The sequence below is a fragment of the Nycticebus coucang genome, chromosome 7 (assembly GCF_027406575.1).
Source record: "Nycticebus coucang isolate mNycCou1 chromosome 7, mNycCou1.pri, whole genome shotgun sequence".
Lineage (NCBI taxonomy): Eukaryota > Metazoa > Chordata > Mammalia > Primates > Lorisidae > Nycticebus > Nycticebus coucang.
The window spans coordinates 115,119,124-115,137,021 of record NC_069786.1 but is presented as its reverse complement, the minus strand read 5'-3'; the positions used below and the strand labels follow the sequence as shown (position 1 = coordinate 115,137,021).

Below are 17,898 nucleotides of genomic sequence, written 5' to 3'. Positions count from 1 at the left end.
ATAAAAGTGGCATAGTCTTTGAAGTCAATTAGTTCTGATTTTAAATCCCAGCTTTACCAGGCACTGTGTTTGCGGGTAAATGGCTTCCCTCTTAGGGCCTCAATTTTCTCACCTTTATAATAGGTGTAATCTTGTCCCACTCATGGTGTTAGAGATCATGCCTGTGGAAGGTGCCTTGCCAAGCGTGTGGCAGGCAGCAGGTCTCCTTGTGTGTTAACTGTTATCATCACTACTTGCACGCACCCCCCCACATCATGCTTTCTGACTGTGGTTCTTGGCATGGTGTAGGCACTTAGCGAGTGCATAAGTCTGGGTGTTTCAGTTTTGGGTGACTTCTGGTTGGCGTGCGTGTCTGACCGTCTTTGTGTCTGGCTCTGCGCGTGACTGCTGGTGTCTGGCCTGGAGCTGGTGCAGACTTTGGGAGGGGGTTCTTGTCCTTGCCAGTAGAGGGCCTGGATTGGAGTGAAAGGAGGGGAGGGAGGTGTGCGTGCACAAGTGTGCGTGTTTGTGCGCGTGCATGTGTGCGTGTGTTGGGACTGGAGGCTGGGCTGCTGACTGTACAGGGTGTGAGGTCACTGAGTTCCTCTGGGCGGGAGAAGTTCTTCGTTCCTGAGTCAGCCCTTTGGCCCTGAGCCACCCAGCACTCACTTTTTCCTTTCAGAGAAAGTGTAGCTCATGGGGGTCCCCAGAGCTGTCTGCAGACAAAAGGATACCTCTCCCTGATGTAGACTTCTTGCCTTTGTGTTCTTGGTCCCTAAGATGCTTCCCCACTGCTCAGGTCCCTGAACCCCCTGCATCAGCACCCCAGTGGGCCCCCCTCCAGCATAGTGCCTGTTGGCTTCACTGAACCCTGCTTGGCCCAGCAGTGCCCGGGTCCTCGGGCTGGCTCAGAGCAGCAGGGCTCTGGATGGCTCCTCCTGCAGGCCTGCTGCCACCCCACCTGACTTACCTTCCCCTGAGCAGGGTACCTTCACTGGAGTCTTGGGTGGTGTGATCGGGGCCCAGGAGTAGTGGATGGTGCTGGGGGAAAAACTGGGAGAGGCCCCTAGAAATGTGGCGGTGGGTGGGATGAATGGCACTGGATGTCTGAATAGTTCTAGAAAATTCATTGTGTTGAACCAGACAGACTCAGCTGTGGAGATATGAGGGCAAGTTTGTCTTAGAGTCCTAGCCCTGCCTCTCCCCCCACCCCCCACCCCCCACTTGCCTTAGGCATGGTGGATCCCTCATGGCACCCCTACTGCCCTCCAGGCTCTCTCCCCATTTCCCTGAGCAGAGGCTGTTCCCAGGGAGGATGGGTCTCCATACCTATACCTCCCTATGCACTCAGAGCTATGGCCACCTCTCCTGGAGCTCTGCCTTAACCCAGGAATCAGAGCAGGAGTGAAACTTTCTGAGATGGAACAGTGGATGGGACCTAAGATGCTTTGGAAATAATCATTCAGGAATTCACTGTACTCATCATGGAGATGGTATGGCTCCTAGCTGTTGACCTGTCACCATGTGTCAGGCACTGGTCTCAGCACATATCATGTGTCAGCTCATTTGAACTCAAAGCAGTGTGTGTTTAATGAATACTGGCAATTTCACATAGTTCAACCAGATTCTGTTATTTTCCCCATTTTACAGATGAGGAAGTTGAGGCCCAGGAAGTAGTTCATGCCTCTGGGGTTAGGGAGGGAGATGCTGGAGCTAGTCTTGATAGCTCAGTGTTAAGCTCCACTGCCTGGCTCTAAAGCTTAGGTGTGGGTGAAGGTCCTTTTATCCTTTCCCCGCTCCTTCCCCTCTGGGTGGTGAGAGGAGGTTTTAGGATCCAGAGAATGGAAGATCTTGGTTCTTTCCTCCTGAGCATAGATGATGTCCCTCCTTCCCACTGATGTCTGCTGTCTCTGTCTCCCTTTGGCTCTTCTCTTGCAGAGGTGGTAGGACACACCCAGGGGCCATTAGACGGAAGCCTGTATGCCAAGGTAAAGAAGAAGGACTCCCTCCATGGCAGCACCGGGGCTGTCAATGCCACACGTCCTGTGCTGTCAGCCACCCCCAACCATGTGGAGCACACACTCTCTGTGAGCAGCGACTCCGGTAACTCCACGGCCTCCACCAAGACAGACAAGACCGATGAGCCTGTCCCCGGGGCCCCTGGCATTCCTACTGCCCTGAGTCCCGAGGAGAAGCAGGAGCTGGATCGCCTGCTCAGTGGCTTTGGCTTAGAACGAGAGAAGCAAGGCGCCATGTATCATACCCAGCACCTCAGGTCCCGCCCGGCCGGAGGCCCAGCTGTGCCCTCCTCTGGCCGCCACGTTGTCCCAGCCCAGGTTCATGTCAACGGCAGGGCCTTGGTGTCTGAGCGGGAGACAGACATCCTGGACGATGAGCTGCCCAACCAGGATGGGCACAGTGTGGGCAGCATGGGCACACTGTCCTCCCTGGATGGGGTCACCAACACCAGTGAGGTGGGCTACCCAGAGGCCCTATCCCCACTGACCAATGGCCTGGACAAACCCTATCCCATGGAGTCTATGGTCAATGGTGGGGGCTACCCCTACGAGCCTTCCAGCCGTGCAGTGCCTGCCCATGCTGGCCACACGGCCCCCATGCGACCCTCCTACTCTGCACAGGAAGGTTTGGCTGGCTACCAGCGGGAGGGGCCCCACCCAGCCTGGCCTCAGCCAACGACCACCTCCCACTGTGGTCATGACCCCAGCAGTATGTTCCACTCTCAGTCCTTTTCGGAAGCCGAGCCCCAGCTGCCTCCAGCTCCAGCCCGTGGCGGAAGCAGCCGGGAGGCTGTGCAGAGGGGGCTGAATTCATGGCAGCAGCAGCAGCAGCAGCAGCAGCAGCAGCAACAGCCTCGCCCACCTCCTCGGCAGCAGGAAAGAGCCCATTTGGAGAATCTAGTGACCAGCAGGCCTGGCCCCCAGCTATTGGCAGAGGCCCCCATCCCTGGGCTCCCAGAGTTCCCAAGGGCAGCCTCTCGGCAAGAGATTGAGCAGTCCATTGAAGCACTCAACATGCTGATGCTGGACCTGGAGCCAGCTACAGCCGCAGCCCCTCTGCACAAGTCCCAGAGTGTCCCAGGGGCCTGGCCAGGGGCTTCCCCACTCTCTTCCCAGCCCCTCTCTGGTTCCTCTCGCCAGTCCCATCCACTGACCCAATCCAGATCTGGCTACATCCCTAGTGGACATTCCTTGGGAACCCCTGAGCCAGCCCTGCAGGCCTCCCTGGAGTCCATCCCTCCTGGCAGGTCTTACTCACCTTACGATTACCAGCCATGTCCAGTAGGGCCCAGCCAGGGTTTCTGTCCAAAAAGCCCAGCCTCCTCCTCCTTGCCCAATTTCCTTCCAACCTCCCACAGCCCTCCAGGGCTTCAGCAGTCCCCAGCCTCCCTCCCTGGCCTCCCCATTCAGCCACAGCTCCCACCAAAGGAAATGACTTCAGACCCATCCAGAACTCCAGAGGAGGAGCCATTGAATTTGGAAGGGCTGGTGGCCCACAGGGTAGCAGGTAAGAACCCCAGGGACCATCAGAACTTTGGATTACCTCCTGACTCCCTCCTTGTTTTGTCTTGCTGAGGGGAGATGCAGGCACCACTATGACCCCTAAGCAGGCATTGCTTTGACCTGGGGCAGAGGCTCTCAGGAGCTGGTGGCTAGCCATCAGTTCCTTCCTGCATTCATTGTCTATTAAGGCACCAAGCCAGATACTGAAAATCCAAGAACAGTGTCTATCAGTTTCTGCCTTCAGGGAGCTTACAGTCTAGTGAGGGGATAGGTACATAGGCATATAATTCTAATAGAGTGCAATGTATGCTTTGACAGAGTAGGACCCAAGAACTCAGAGCCTGGGAAGCAAACTTACCACCTAGGATAATCAGGGAAAGCTTCCTGGAGGTGGTGACTTTGGAGTTGGGGTATACATTTCTAGATAAAAAGGAGACTCTGATTGCTGTACTCTCTGTCTTCAGACTTCATTTCTTTGCGGGAGGCATGGAGAAGGCTGGAGGGAGGCTTTTGTAGACTCAGATTCCCTCTCAGGCCCTCACAGAGGCCATAATGAAGCTCAAGGGAGTGATATCCTGAAGTTCTTGGGCTCTATTTGGGGGTTTGACCTGTTGCGACCTTTTAGGATATTCTCTTTGAGGGGAGGCCAAGGTCCTTGGTCAGCTTTCTTGTTAGTCCTTGCTTAGAACTCTGCATGGGAAGCAGGCATAAAGAGAGTTCCTTTTCCTATCAGAGAATGGACTTATCTTTGGAGCAAGGAGGAAGAATGGGACAACAAGAAGAGCTTATTGGGAGGAATAGCTGTGGGGTTCCCTTCCTTCCCACTGGCCTAAGCCTTTGAGCATTCCATAGAGTCAGGCAAACTGGGCAGGAAATCCTGTGGGTTTATGGTGGAGGTGAAGCTCAGAGACGATGCGGTTAGGTGGGCCTGTGCCCAGCCACTCAGCTGACAGGGTGGTGGGAGCTCAGGAGGCAGAAGAGGAGCATGAGCAGCTGATTCTGTGCTCCACCTCTTTTCCTAAATTTAGGGGAAGCTGAGTCACCATCCCAGCTGCAGGGAGTTGAGGATACACCCTCCCTGGGGATGGGCTGTGGGTTTGGGGAAGCAGCTAGGGGCAGGCCAGCTGACTCAGGACCTGGGTGGGGGTGGGCGGGCATAGATGCCCTGCTCCTGTGCTTCAGAGAAGAGTGAGTCCCCAGTTCCGCCACTGGTATTGATATTGGCCATAGTGGGAATACATGGGGAAGCTGTGTTGAGTGTAGGTTTACACCATGGAAATTGGCCACCAGGGCTTTGCTGCTTGAGACAGCTGGTCTAGCAGTACATCATTGCCTTTACCTGGGCATCAAAACATAGGATGAATAGCTCTGTAACCTCAGGGGTGGAATGCACCCTGGGACGGTCCAGATGGGCCTTCAATTTCTGCTTCCTCCCACAACTAGGCCCCTGAAATAAGGACACCCTCTGGTTGCTCTGTCAGCAGAGACCCTTTTCCTTTTGATTTTGTTGAAGGAAGAGGAATGGGGCTACCCAAGTTCCCTGGGAACTTAATTCTTTTCCCAATATTTTACAGAGTTGGGATGGTGGGCTGAAAATTAGTGACACTGTATTCTAATGGTGGACAGGATCTAGAAGACTCCTCTCGGGGAAGAGAATGAATTTTCCCTCCCTGTTAGAATTCTCCCATATAGCTGTCTTGGACCTTTCTCAAGAGGAACCCATAGTCCTAAGGACCCTGAGAGGATGCCCATCTTGTAGTAGATCTTCCCTCAGCCTTTTCTCTTCTACCACCTTCTGAGGTCTTACTATCAACTTCTATGTCCTGTCGACTCTCAGGCTTTGGTTGCAATGAAGTCATAGGCAGGGAAGAATATTGCTGGTACCATGTCTGCATTCCCTAACCCTATTTCTTTTTATACCACCACCTGTGAATGACTCAGTCAGGAGAAAGGACAAGATAGTATAGAGGGAAAAATGATATTTGGCTCCCAGGTTGATTCAGGCTCGTGTCATGAACAGAATTTCTTATGTCAGTACATCCTCCTTACATGCCTCCTTAGTAGCTCTTCAGGGTGTCTGCAGTGCTTGTGTAGATAAAAGCACACAGGCAGGATTAATGTGTATAACAGCCTGGGATCCAGAGGATAGACAGGATAGAAGCCGTTATCGCCTCTTTGTGCTCATTTTGCATTCTATCACCAGAAACTGGAACATAAGCTTCAACATGAGTAAACTGGGAAGCTCAGATCTGAGGGAGAACTTCTCCTTGTCCATGAAATTGATCTGGTTTCTCCTGGCTTTTCTTCCTCCGATATGCCTTTCCTCCTTGGCTGTTCTGTGTATCTCAGTATCATGCCCCTGGTTTAGTTCACTTTGATCCAATCACCCCTTATGTGTGATTTCAGAATAACTCTTAGAGAATGTGCCCTTGACTTGATAAAGGGTACATACCAGAAACCTATAGCACACATCATACTTTCTTGTGAAACATTGCAAGCATTCTTGTTACAGCCAGGGACAAAATAAGGAAGTCTCTTACCACCATGATCTTTTAACATTGTCTTGGATATCCTAGACAATGCAATAAGATAAGAAAAAGAAACAAGAGTCAGGGCTGAGGAGTCTAATCAAGTTATCTTATGCTCCTGATTCTGTGACTGGACTGATCTCAGATGTCTCTAGAGATGGAGATTTCAATGCACGTTGGAAATCAGATATGGATCTTTCCATAAGGAGTCTGGAATTTAGTAGGGGAAGAAAGAACTGGAACATTAACATGAAGTCATTTGTAATAAGAGAGGTATGGAGAATGTGTTCTGTGGGAGAGAAGTGAAGACATCACTATGAGCTAGAGAGACTGGGGAAGCTGTGTTGAGTGTAGGTTTTAAACCAAGCCTTGGAAGGTAGATAGGAGTTTGAATGTGGGAAGGGTCACCAGAGAGGGTTCACAGTAAAGACAGGAAAGCATAGGAAATGCTTGAAATTGCTTGGACAAGGGGATGTGAGAATAAAAATGAAAAAAAAAAATAAAAACAAAAAAAAAGGGGAAATGTTTGAAGAATGAGTAGATAGAGAACATACAGGTTGTGTAAGGGAGAGTGAGGTCTTACATACCAGACTAGAGAGCTTGAATTTTACTTAGCAGGAATGCAGGAATCTCTTACTGTGGATTAGTGAAGGGAATGTGCCATGATCAAAGATGCATTTTAAGAAGATGTATGTGGTAGGCCTGACTGATCAGGAAGGTTGCTAAGTGGGAGAGACTTAGAGCCAAGAAATGCTAGGAGCTTATTAGATAAGGTAAGTGATGGGGGCTGTATTAGGGCACTGACCATGAGTCAGTGGTACTGTAAGAGTAGACCAGTGTGCTCGTGCATTGATTGGTTATAGCAAGTGAGAGAGAGGGACACATGAAAAATGAACAGAACTGAACAGAGTGGTGGTTCTGTTAATGGCAGGGAGTTGAAGGAGTGGCTGGTTTGGTGAAAGATGAAGCCCAGTGTTAGATGCATTGAGTTTGTGGGGGCAGTGAGCCTCCAGGTAGAGGTGAAGGGAAAGGTGGCTGAACCTCTAGAACTGGAATTTTAAAAAGTTCAAAGTGCTATAGATTTGGGGATCATTCTCACAAAGGTGAAGGTTAAAGCTTGGGTGTAGTTAAGATCTCAATGTCAGAGGGATGGAGAGAAACGAACTGAGGCTGGAATGGCCATGAGGGAAAGAGGAGGCTGCAAAGGGGACTAAGAGTAAATGGTCAGGTGGTGACAGGACAGTGTGTCTTCGCAGAAGTCAAGACAGTAAAGGGTTTCAAGGGGGAAGGGCAGGGGTTAGCAGTGTCAGTGTCAGTCTGGAGAGAGCATGGGAAGGAGAACTGAGGAAAATACATGGGCTTGCCAATTAGGTGACTCCTTTGAAAATCATCAAAGGCATATTTTCAGTGTGTGGTGGTGAAAGAAGCCAGACTGTGAGGGATTGAGGATGAGTGGAGAGGGAGTACTGACAGCAAACTAGATATTCTTTTGAGTGGTTTTGTGATAAAAGGGGTGAGAATGGTAGTTACAGAGGGTAACAAGGACTGGGAACTTTTTTGTAAATATAGTAGTCATGACAATGTTTTTAGGTAGAGGAGAAGGGGGGTGTTGAAAGTTGAGTAAGGAAAGAGAAGAAAAAGATAGAAGAGAAAGAAAGAAATTGAGAAAGAGTAGGTACCAGAAACCTTTAGCATACTCACATTTTCTCGTGAAACATTGGGAGGATTCCTATCACAGCCAGGAACAAGACAAGGGCAAGAAAAAGGTCTCCAAGGAAATAAGAAGATGTGGGATTTGGAGCCCAGGGTTGTAATTTAGGCTCAACCAGGAGGTGAGAAGTTTCTTCATGAAATAAAAATAAAGGATGGACGTAGATGTAAGGAAATATTGGTGTCAAGCTTTGGGAGCATGAATTGAGCTTTAGATTTTGCTATGGGAATAGGAGGTGGGTTGCAGACTCATTCAGTCATTCGTTTAGCATGAGCTTCTAACCTGTGCTATTTGCTAGTCTATATTTTAGAAACTTGGTGGCAAACAAAACGGGCAAAAATTCTTGCCTTTATGGCAGAGATGGACACTAAATAAACAAATACATATGTGATATGACAGGGAGGTGGTAAGTGTCATTGAGATGAAGCAGTGAGGGGTGGGATGGGTGACTGTACCTGACATAGGATGGTCAGGAGAGGCCTCACAGGGCAGTAAGAGAATGTGCCATATAGAGCAGTAAGTGCAAAGGCCCTGAGGCAGGAGTGTGCCTGGCATGGCAGGAGCAGAGTGATGGAGGAGAGCATAGTGGGACATGGAATGGGGGCAGCTTACAGAAGGTCTTGTAGGTCATTGGTTTTAGTTTATATGGCATGAGAAGCCTTAAGAAGGATTTGGGCCCAAGAGTGACATCATCTGACTTGTTCTAAAAGGACCAGGGTAACCAGGATGGCAGGAAGGAGACCCTGTGAGGAGGCTGCTGCTATTGATCTGGGTGGTGGTGGTGGAGTGGGGGGAGGTGCTTAGATTGGAGAAATGTTTTGGAGGTGGAGCCAAAAAGATTTACAGATGGGCTAGACATAGAATGTGAGAAAGAGAAAAAAGCCAAGGGCGATGCTCAGGTTTTGGGCCTGAATAGCTATAGAAGGGAGCTGCCCTCTGTTGGGAGGGGTAATGACAGACGAGTAGGCACGCAGGGAGTGCTACAGGCATGGGTCTGCCACACTGGGTTTGAGGTGTCCCCGGAGCATCTGACAGGGCTGGATGCTGAGTCAGCAGCATAAGGGGGACAGGTTGGAGATTAGACAGGTGGGGGTTGTTACCATATGTGTGCCGCATGAAGTATGGCGCTGGCTGAAACCTCACCATGGGTGAGGACAGGCGAGGAGAGTTCCCAAGTACTAGTCCTAGAGCTTTCTATGTTTCGAGGTTGCAGATAGGAGGAGACACCAGAAAAAGGCTGGTGTGGAGCAGCTTGTGAAGCAGAAGAAAGGTGAAAGGCTATGAGCCCTGGGAGCCAGGGCAGAGGAGTGCTGGCCACTCCTGGACCCCACGGTGTGAAGGCGGATGGAAATTCAGCAGGGGGATGAGAGGGTGGCACCCAGCAGGCTCATTTTTGGACTTTCTGGCAGTGCCTACCAGCTTTGTGCAGAAGAAAAGCACAAAGGGCTCCCCAGTAAAGAGGACTGCATGGGAAGGGAGGGCTAAGGGCTGGGAGCCCAGGATGCTAGCAAGTGTGACCCTGGGTAGTCACCAGGGCCAGGAAGAAGGGGAACCAGGAGTGGACCTGCTGCCTGTGAGGAGCAGATGAATTGGGCACAGGCTCAAAGTCATGTCTTCTCCCACCCTGGAGCTAGAAAAGAAAGGGACATGCCATCCTGCTGGCCAGCAGGGTCTGGATGCCTGGTCCCCTCTCCACCTCCCTCCAGTGTGTGCCCAGATCTCAGACTCAGAGTACCAACTAATCTAGATTTTCTTTTTGTTTTTGTCCTGTTTCGTCTTGTTTAATGTCTCGTCCCCCGCGTTCTCCATATGTCCCGTGTGCATCTGTCCCCTGTGCTGTTGGTGGGATGCCTCCCTTGCCTGGTGTTGTCCCCTCTGCCCGCCTCCCCTGCCCTGCCGGCTCCCCTGGGGTGGGTGCGCAGCCTACAATGCCAAACTGCAGGGCCTGGGGCAGAGAGGCAGCCTCCGGCCCTCTCCCCTGCACCGAGCTTCTTCCCTCTCTGGTTGGTTGCTCTCCTCTCCTCTCCCTTTGAGCTGCTCAGCCCACTCTCAAGCTTGGTTTCTCTTTCTTTATGTGCTATTCCTTCCAGACCTTTGCCCCCTGTCTTCCTTCTCTGCTCACTCGCTATTTCTTCCTGTCTTTGCCATTTCCTCCCCCTCTTCTGCTGTTCTTTCTGTCCCTTTGTCTTTCTTTACCCCCCTTCCTCACTGCCCCCTCTTCTCTTCTTCACCCCTTTCTCCCTCCTCCCTGAGTCCCTCCTTTCTGTATGAGCCAGAGCTCCACTTCTGCATGGACAGGCCTCACGCTCGCCTTGGCCTTCCCTGCTGGGAACAGGGTCTGGAGTAACTGGACTAACCTTCAGGGTCCTCCATAGAGACTCAGGCCTTGCAGTGAGGGCGCTCAATGAGCGGGTGGGACAGCCCAGCACTCCTGCCACCCTGACCAGGCTGCTGGGGCTGCAGGGCCAGGTCTCAGCAGCACTATAGTGCACAGGATGGTAGCATGGTGCCCTAGGCCCTATTGCTTTATCCACTCTTGTGGCAAATCCTGGGGATAGTGCACTGTCTCCGATCCCACCCCCAATCTCAGCTCCTAGGACCCCTGGCTTAATCAGAAGCTTTGGGTTATGGTCCTGGCTTTGCCTGTGACCACTTCTGTGACCTTGGGCAAGTCCCTTAACTATTTAAAGCTGTATTTCCCCATTTGGAAAATGGATAGATGATAGCTCTGTCTTGCATATTTTTTGCTCAGTGGTTTGACACGTCCCAGACATGGTGGACTTTTCATCAGGGTAGTGTTACTTTTTTTTGAGGATGATGTCGTCCACGAACATCTACCCCCTGCCTCTTGGACATGCAGGCCCATAGGCTTTGAGCCCTGGGAGGGAATCACCTCATCCTTTCTCTGCTCCTCTGAACCTGGAGGCTCAGGTTTGCCCCACACCAGGGTTTTCAGCAGCTCCCCACAGCTCAGGGTGATGGGAACTGCCACTCACAGTGGCAATATGTGGCACTTCCAGAGACCCTTCTCCCTGTCCATGGATAACTGGGAGAGGCTCCAGCAGATTGCCCCGACTCTGTCTTCTTTGCCCTTTCCTTGGCCCAGTGGTGGGGAGTGCAGTATTCAGCGGGCCTGTGGGTTTGGGGCACGTTCTGGGGCAGTAGGCCTGCCCTGAGGGGAGCTGGCATGGCTTGCCTTAGGGCTGCTAGTGTGATTGCCGTGTGGCTTTCTGGTGCCCTGGCCCAGCAGGTGGCCTCCCGGATCCCCTCGCTTCCAGAGCCCCAGGCATGCTGTCGGACACCCAGCCCTACCGCCTGGAGCTGAGAAATCCAGTCTTTTGGAAATCGGAAGGCTGGAAAGAAGAGCTGGGTCTGTGGGGGTAGCAGTGGTCAGTCTGGGGTGTGTGTGTGGGGCGCATGATGAAGCCTGACACAAGGGTGTTTGTCCCTGTGATCCAGGGGCGGTGGGCAGCAGTGTGTTGCCAGAGTGTGTGCACTGATCTGTGTTAGGGCTGTAGCCCCCGTGTGTGCAAGTGTGCAGGTGTACGTGTGTGTCAGATGAAGGGGATTCATTGACTCAGGTCTGCTCACACTGGGGAGCCTTGGGAGAACTGATACTCCAGCACAACACAGCCTGGGCTCCAGAGCGAGCACTCCCTGGGATGTGGGGCTGTTCTGCTCACCTGCTCCTCAGGTCTGGGGCCTGCATGGGGGCCCTGGGGCAGGGGTGCCTGTCCATCCTTTTAGGTGGTGGGGCAGGCCCAATGCCAGCCCTGTGTGAAGTAGTCCTCAGAGGATGACCCAGGGCTTTCTGAACAAAGGGTGTTATTATCCTAAAGACACTTTCTGGCCATAAGGATACTCAACTCCTTCTTATTTCCTACGGATGGGGTGTAGCACTCCCCAACCTGGCTGGGAGGCCCTTCCTGAGTCATTGGACAGCTTCTCTTTCCTCCTTTCCTAAGTACCCCCAACATCCTCCTGCTCTTCCTACCAGGCTTAGGCTGTGTCTGTGTGTGTATGCTCAAGGCCCCGGCCTCTGCCCGTGTGCATTTAGGAGACAGAGGCTCTGAGAAAGAAAATGAGGCCAGGAGATGAAGAGTCCTGGGGTGGAGGGTGATGGCGGGAAGGAAGGAGACTGGCGGGGGGGAGGCCTATTTTTATTATCAGTCAGTCTCTGGGACATGAGAGAGGGGTGTTCTCTCTTTGACACTGGCTTTCAGCTTGTATCCAGACGTCCCAGCTTGGCTGAGGAACAATGGGGCTCTCTTCTCTCCCCTCTGCCATGCCAGTCTTTCCTCCCATAGAGAAAGACGAGAGAGGGGAAACATGGCTCTCCAGGCAGATCTGGGCTTGCCAAGGGGGACAACAGTAGGACACTGTGTTCAAAGAATGTGAGTGACCCTGATTGGCTCCTGGTGCCATGGGCCGCTCTCTGGGGGGAGGGGGGGAGGCAGGCCGTGGGAGTGTAATGTGGGGTCTTCCCCTTCTGCAGAGGGAAGCTGTACCCTGTGGTGCCTCAGCTATTTGTAGGTCATTCTGTCCATTCCCTGCCTCTGGTCAGAACACACTTCCATGTGCCGGTCTATTGAGATGTAAAGGGGAATAGAGAAGTATCTTGCTCTCAGATGGCTGAGTGCCTGGTACTAGGGTCTCTGTCCTTCATAGCTGGCAAGTGCCCCCTCACCCAGCATCCTGGAGTGCTGTAACCATCTGTGGCCCTTGGATATGGAGGATGCTCTGGGCAGGTCAAGGAGAATGTTCTGTGTTCCTCCAGGAGGTTCAGTGTCTCAAATGGAAACAGACCCATTTTCAAGAGCAAATATCAGATCCTCAAAGAGGGAAGCCACTCCTTGAAAAGGCAAAGGGATCTGCCAGAAAGAGGCTGCTGGGGGTGTGCGAGGCCGGAACTGAGACCAGCCCTAATGCGTTTCTTTTAACCTTGATGCTGAACTCAGTTCCAAACCCTGAGAGCCTTTCCCGAATGGGCTTCCATTGTCACAATTATTATTAGAAAATCAATGGCAGTGTTTGTTTCTTTCTAGTGTTTTTGCCAGGAATGAAACCAGCAGCAGCTCTGATCCAGTCTGCCCAGAAGGCCTGAATGGGGCAGGGGGCTTGGTGGAGGGAGGAGAGGTGTGGCTAAGCCGGAGCACCCACCTTTCTGTGGCCTGGGGGCCCAGGAGTCTGTAGGACTGGAGTGTGCTGCTGCCCCCTCTCAAGGCATAACCCCCCTGCCTCCAGGTGGATGCTCCTAGCAGCCCAGGATGGGACTGATGCGACCCCTATTTTTCTGTTCTGAGAATAAGGGCATTTCAAGTCTCAGGGCTTATTTGCTCTAAGGGAAGCAGTTTGTGAATGTTGGAGTGAAGTTGGAGTCCGGTTTATTGTCCCCACCCAGGGCTTTTTTCTCACCTGAGATGGCAGCAAGGCTGCCTCTGGATAACAGAGCCTGAAGTGGAGACTCAGAGCACACCCATGTAACATGCAAGGGCTAGTCCCTCTGCTCTCCTGATGGGCCCCTCTGGACCCCCTGAGTGTGGGAGAGCATGAGGATGAGTCCCAGAGTGACTATGTGTGTGGGAGTTGCGCCTGCCCCAGGCTTGGCAGCCCACAGCCTATTGGTAATGACAAATAAGAAGAGGCTTCCCAGCCGACACTGTTCACAGCAGCCTTTGTGGCTGTGCCAGGTTGGGGGTGCAGGGGGCCACCTGGGGCCTACAGTCCCCACAATGGACGGTAGAAGATGATTCAGTGTGAATGATGGTGATCATCATCACCCCCTAGGGGCTGGCAGTGTGCTAGCACACACGTGTGTGTGTTCGTGCTTGTGTGCACATGCATGGATGCACTCACTTGTGTGCCAAGGGACAGCGTTCCCAGATGTGTGTTCAGGCCCTCACCCCCTGTGACCTGAGCCTTGTGGTGAAGACAGGGCTGAGAATCTCCTCCCGGAAGAGGAAGAGCCCACCCTCCTGGTGGAGTCTTGGCTTCTGGGACTTGGGCAGTGAGTTTTCTAGGATCCTGGGAGCCAGCTCAATGAGACATTGGATTCCAAGCCTCAGCCCAGCTGTGAGAAGAGGGTGTGGGAAGGAAGGAGGGGAGGTTAACAGTGGCCCCCCGCCTGTGGAGTGGGATTGGGCAGAAAGCATGGAAAAGCAGATGGAGAACACGACTTCTCCTTGCCTGCTCTTCAGCCGGAAGGGGCAGGGTGGGATCCTCGGCCATCTCTGGGGCAAGAGAAAGGAGAGGGCAGCTAAAGGGTCACGATAAGGGGAGTTGGAAGAGGTTTCAGAGGTGCACTGGATCAAGGTTGGGGAACCCCAGAGAAGGTCAGCAATATCCTGGGGCACAGATAGGGCTGGGGCTGTGTAACAACACTTGGTCATTTCTTCATTTCTCCTTGAGAGCACCATTTGCAAGATGATGCAATTTAGCTCTTTCCAAGAGTTCTTCCCCATGGGCTTGGTGTTGCTGGTTGGTTGATGTAGTTGCCTTGGAGACTCCCTCTTCCCTTCACCTCCCTGCCTTGTCTGGAAGCTCTGGCCCTCTGCCTCCGGGGGTTGGAAGGAGTTGACATCTGTTTCTTGTATCAGTCCTTTGTGCTCTTGGTCCCAGCCCTTTGTGGAGTAGATTCCTGTTGAAGGCCGAGCCAATCTAAGCACATCCCCCACCCTGTAGAGAAAACTGGGGGTGTGAACAGAGTTGGACACAGTAGGATTAGAGGGAGGTGCAGGGTGGGGGTGGGGTGGGGGGTGATAGGCCAGGCCTGTGTAGACCCTGAACTAAGAGGTGTTGCCTTATCTGGGGGGATTGGGCCAGACTGGTCACTTCTTGAACAAATGCTTATCACCTTCCATGCCCTGCATTCCTCCCAGGGGTGCAGGCTCGGGAGAAGCAGCCCACAGAGCCCCCAGCCCCTCTCCGGAGACGGGCAGCCAGTGATGGACAGTATGAGAACCAGTCTCCAGAAGCCACATCCCCCCGTAGCCCTGGGGTTCGCTCTCCTGTCCAGTGTGTCTCCCCCGAGCTGGCTCTTACCATCGCCCTCAATCCCGGAGGGCGGCCCAAGGAGGTGAGTTCGTGAGCTGTCTTGTGGGGCCGTGGAGGGTAGTGGAGCCCACCTTACATCTGTCTCCAAGAATCTGATGGCCAGCTTGACACTGGCCTCTTGGGCAACTCAGTAATTTGTCCCTCTCTGCTTCCTTACCCAAGCTCTCTTCTCTGGCATATGGAACCTGGATCCCACTTTCTTCCTTAAATAGTTGTATGTCCCTGCTTCTTACATTAATATTGGATTGACGTTCCCTTCTTGATTCCTAAAGAGAGTCCCTTCATAGGGTGTTCAGGATCTGTGGCTGATGTAGGTGACCATAATCTTCAAACTCCAAACCAGATAATATTGACTGACAGATATGTTTGGGGGCCTTTCCAAATATAATAGTTTTCTTTAGAGATTTCATTTTCATGCCAAAATGTTTGCACTTCTGAGACATTTCAGTAATTGGAGGCAGTGGGTCTCACACTTCAGCATGAATAACAGCCACCAGGGAAATTGTGGAACCTGTAGGCTCCCAAATCTACCTCCCGAGATTTCAGCATGGTAGATCTGGGACAGGGCCCAGGAAGCTGCATTTTATATGTATACCTAGAAGATTCAGATGCAGGTCACAGCCTATGAAATAGTGTACTGTCCTATAAAGTCCAGGCTAAAGAGTCATTCTGGGTATAAATGGCTTTTGGACATCTGTTTCTCCTGCCTTTTGGTAGGACTCCAGTTCCTTAACCCCAGGCTCCCTTCTCAGCCCTATTCTGAAATATTGTCAAGGTAGGTGCTCCTAAATTCTGCCCGTGCTTGACTGTCTCCTTACAAACAGCCATGCCCCTATTCTTTCCATTGCAAGGAATTGTTGGGGCTATAGAGGGCCAGGACCTTCCTTTGACCTCTGCATTTACCTGAGCAGCAGTGGACAGTCAGGCCAGAGAGGGGATTTATGGGCTGATTAACTTGCCGTCCTCCCAACCAAGTCATCTGGAGGGGAGGACCCTCCTGCTCAGGCCCCCCTTTTCTCCCTGTGTTCTCCTGCAGCCCCATCTACATAGCTACAAGGAAGCCTTCGAGGAGATGGAGGGGACCGCCCCAAGCAGCCCACCGCCCAGTGGAGGTAAGGTCTCCTGCTGCTTTGTCTTATGTGTCTCCAGCCCCTCATCTTAGCCTTGCCTGGGGAAGTGCCCAGCTTGGGAGTGATGGCAGTGTGCCAGCAAAATTGAGTGTGCTAGGATTTGCCATTCCTCACCCTATGGTTCATTCCACACCCCATTGCTTATGGCTGCCCTCTTCTCGGCCATCCACACTTGCACGTCTAAGCACACCAGGTCTTAGGATCTGGACTGACTGACTTCTGGGCTGAGGTTGTTCAGAATCTTTACCTTCAGATTCCATCTTAATGTGACTCTTTGTGACTTGACTTTGACCTTGTTTCTGACTTCCACTTCTGCCTGCATCCAGGTACCTCTTCCATTTCAGGCAACCTAGGGAAGAAAGAAGGAAAGAAAGGTCCAGGACCTTCAGACTGCAGAGACCCCATCTTGTCTATCCTTGGTTTCCAAGTGGGGGCATCTAGTCTGTAGCCCCTAGGACACTCCCTGGGGAGGCAACTCCCCAAAGGACAGGAATATATCCACTTAAAGATAAGACCTGAATGATCCCAGGAGTAGAGGCAGGAGAGGAGCTGGAGGAGATAGTCATGGGGAACAAAGTGAGGGAGAAATACCAGCTGTGGAGGACTCAGGTCCCAAGGGCAATCCTGGTCAACATGGAGAGAGAGACAGGTGACACTCAGGGTCATGTTGACTGGGTCAGGCCCACTTTATCCATTTGCTCTGAAGAGAAAGGAGGGTGAGGAGGGGAGAGCTGGCGCTGGCTGTGCATTCCCCTGGGAGCTGGGTGTCCTGTACTGGAGAGGAATGTGGCCATGATACACAGCCTGTGTGCCAGCAGAGCTTGTGTAGGTACCTCCATGGGCATGAGGAAGCTGACCCTAGGACTGATTGGAAGCCCTGGAAGTCACTGTTTTCCCAACAGCAGTTCTGTCCAAAGGAGATATCTAACAAGCATATTCGTGATTTCCATATTCCTTCTAGTAGCTACATTAGAAAACATAACAGGAAACTGGTGAAATTAATTTTAACAATATTTTTATTAAATCCCAGATATTCTAATTTTAATTGGCAAGCAAATCAATCTAAAAATATAAAGCTATCTTATAATCTCATAAAAATGTGGCAAGAGACTGGTGAGATAAATTTTGATGTTTTATTTAACTCCAGCCTAAAATACTATCATTTCAGCAGTAATCACTGTGAAAATGGGTTGCTCTATGCTGCTCTCTTTTTTATACTCAGTGTTGGGAATCCTGTGTGTCTCTTATACTCAGGACACCTCGGGGCCTGCTAGTGGAGCTGCGATTACTGGCAGCCTGGCTGCCATGCTGGGGAGCACAGGCCTACAACCATCTACTCAGGAGCCAGCTCTGCAGCTTTTGTGACTCAGAGGTCTCACTGAGGCCTTAACCTTCCATCCTGACACCGGCTCCCACTTGCTGTCAGGTCCCAGCAGCCAAGGGGTGGACATTCCCTGGCTGGAAGCCATCTGGGCTGTGTTAGAATTGAGTTTTGCCTTCTCCTCTCCCTCCCCTTGGTCAGCTGTGGGTGCCCAGGGGGAGAAGGATAAGTTAGAGGTCTCATAAATACAGAGGGTTCTGGAGAGAAGGCAGAAGGCGGAGAAATGCGAGGAATTTTTCTCTCCGGAAGCCAAAGGCCTGCTTGGCTTCAGTGCTGCCCACTCTGGTGCCTCAGCAGAAGGGCCACGTTGCCTGGGAACTGGGGCAGCAAGGAGGAATCTGGGAGCTAGAGGTGGTGAGGGAGAAAACCAAGAGAGCCTCCAGCCCTCTCTTGTCCTCTCACCTCCTTCACCTCCTCTCATGGGCCTGCCTGCACCTCTGCTGCACCCACTGGACAGGCATCAGCATGCTGTGGGCTGGGCATGTACAGTGGCCTCTGAGGCTGGGCACATTCTTTTATAATTCATTATGTTCAACTGTCCATTCATTTGATAAACATTAGTAAGGGGTTGATAGGTGTCTATGAGAAAGACCAT

The 17,898-nt window shown here is 52.0% G+C and overlaps 1 protein-coding gene across 13 annotated transcripts in view; it reads left to right on the top strand.

The window, feature by feature from the left end:
- Positions 1-17,898, top strand: part of TNS1 (tensin 1) — a 218,177-nt gene that overhangs the window by 170,944 nt on the left and 29,335 nt on the right. For 10 of the 13 annotated variants that reach the window (XM_053598389.1, XM_053598391.1, XM_053598385.1 and 7 more), the window contains 4 exons: positions 1,918-3,504; positions 9,662-9,742; positions 14,618-14,814; positions 15,829-15,904. In XM_053598389.1, coding sequence (XP_053454364.1) covers positions 1,918-3,504; positions 9,662-9,742; positions 14,618-14,814; positions 15,829-15,904 — 1,941 coding nt within the window. The remainder of the gene's footprint in view (positions 1-1,917; positions 3,505-9,661; positions 9,743-14,617; positions 14,815-15,828; positions 15,905-17,898) is intronic. The other 3 variants (XM_053598392.1, XM_053598390.1, XM_053598388.1) reach the window with 1 other exon arrangement.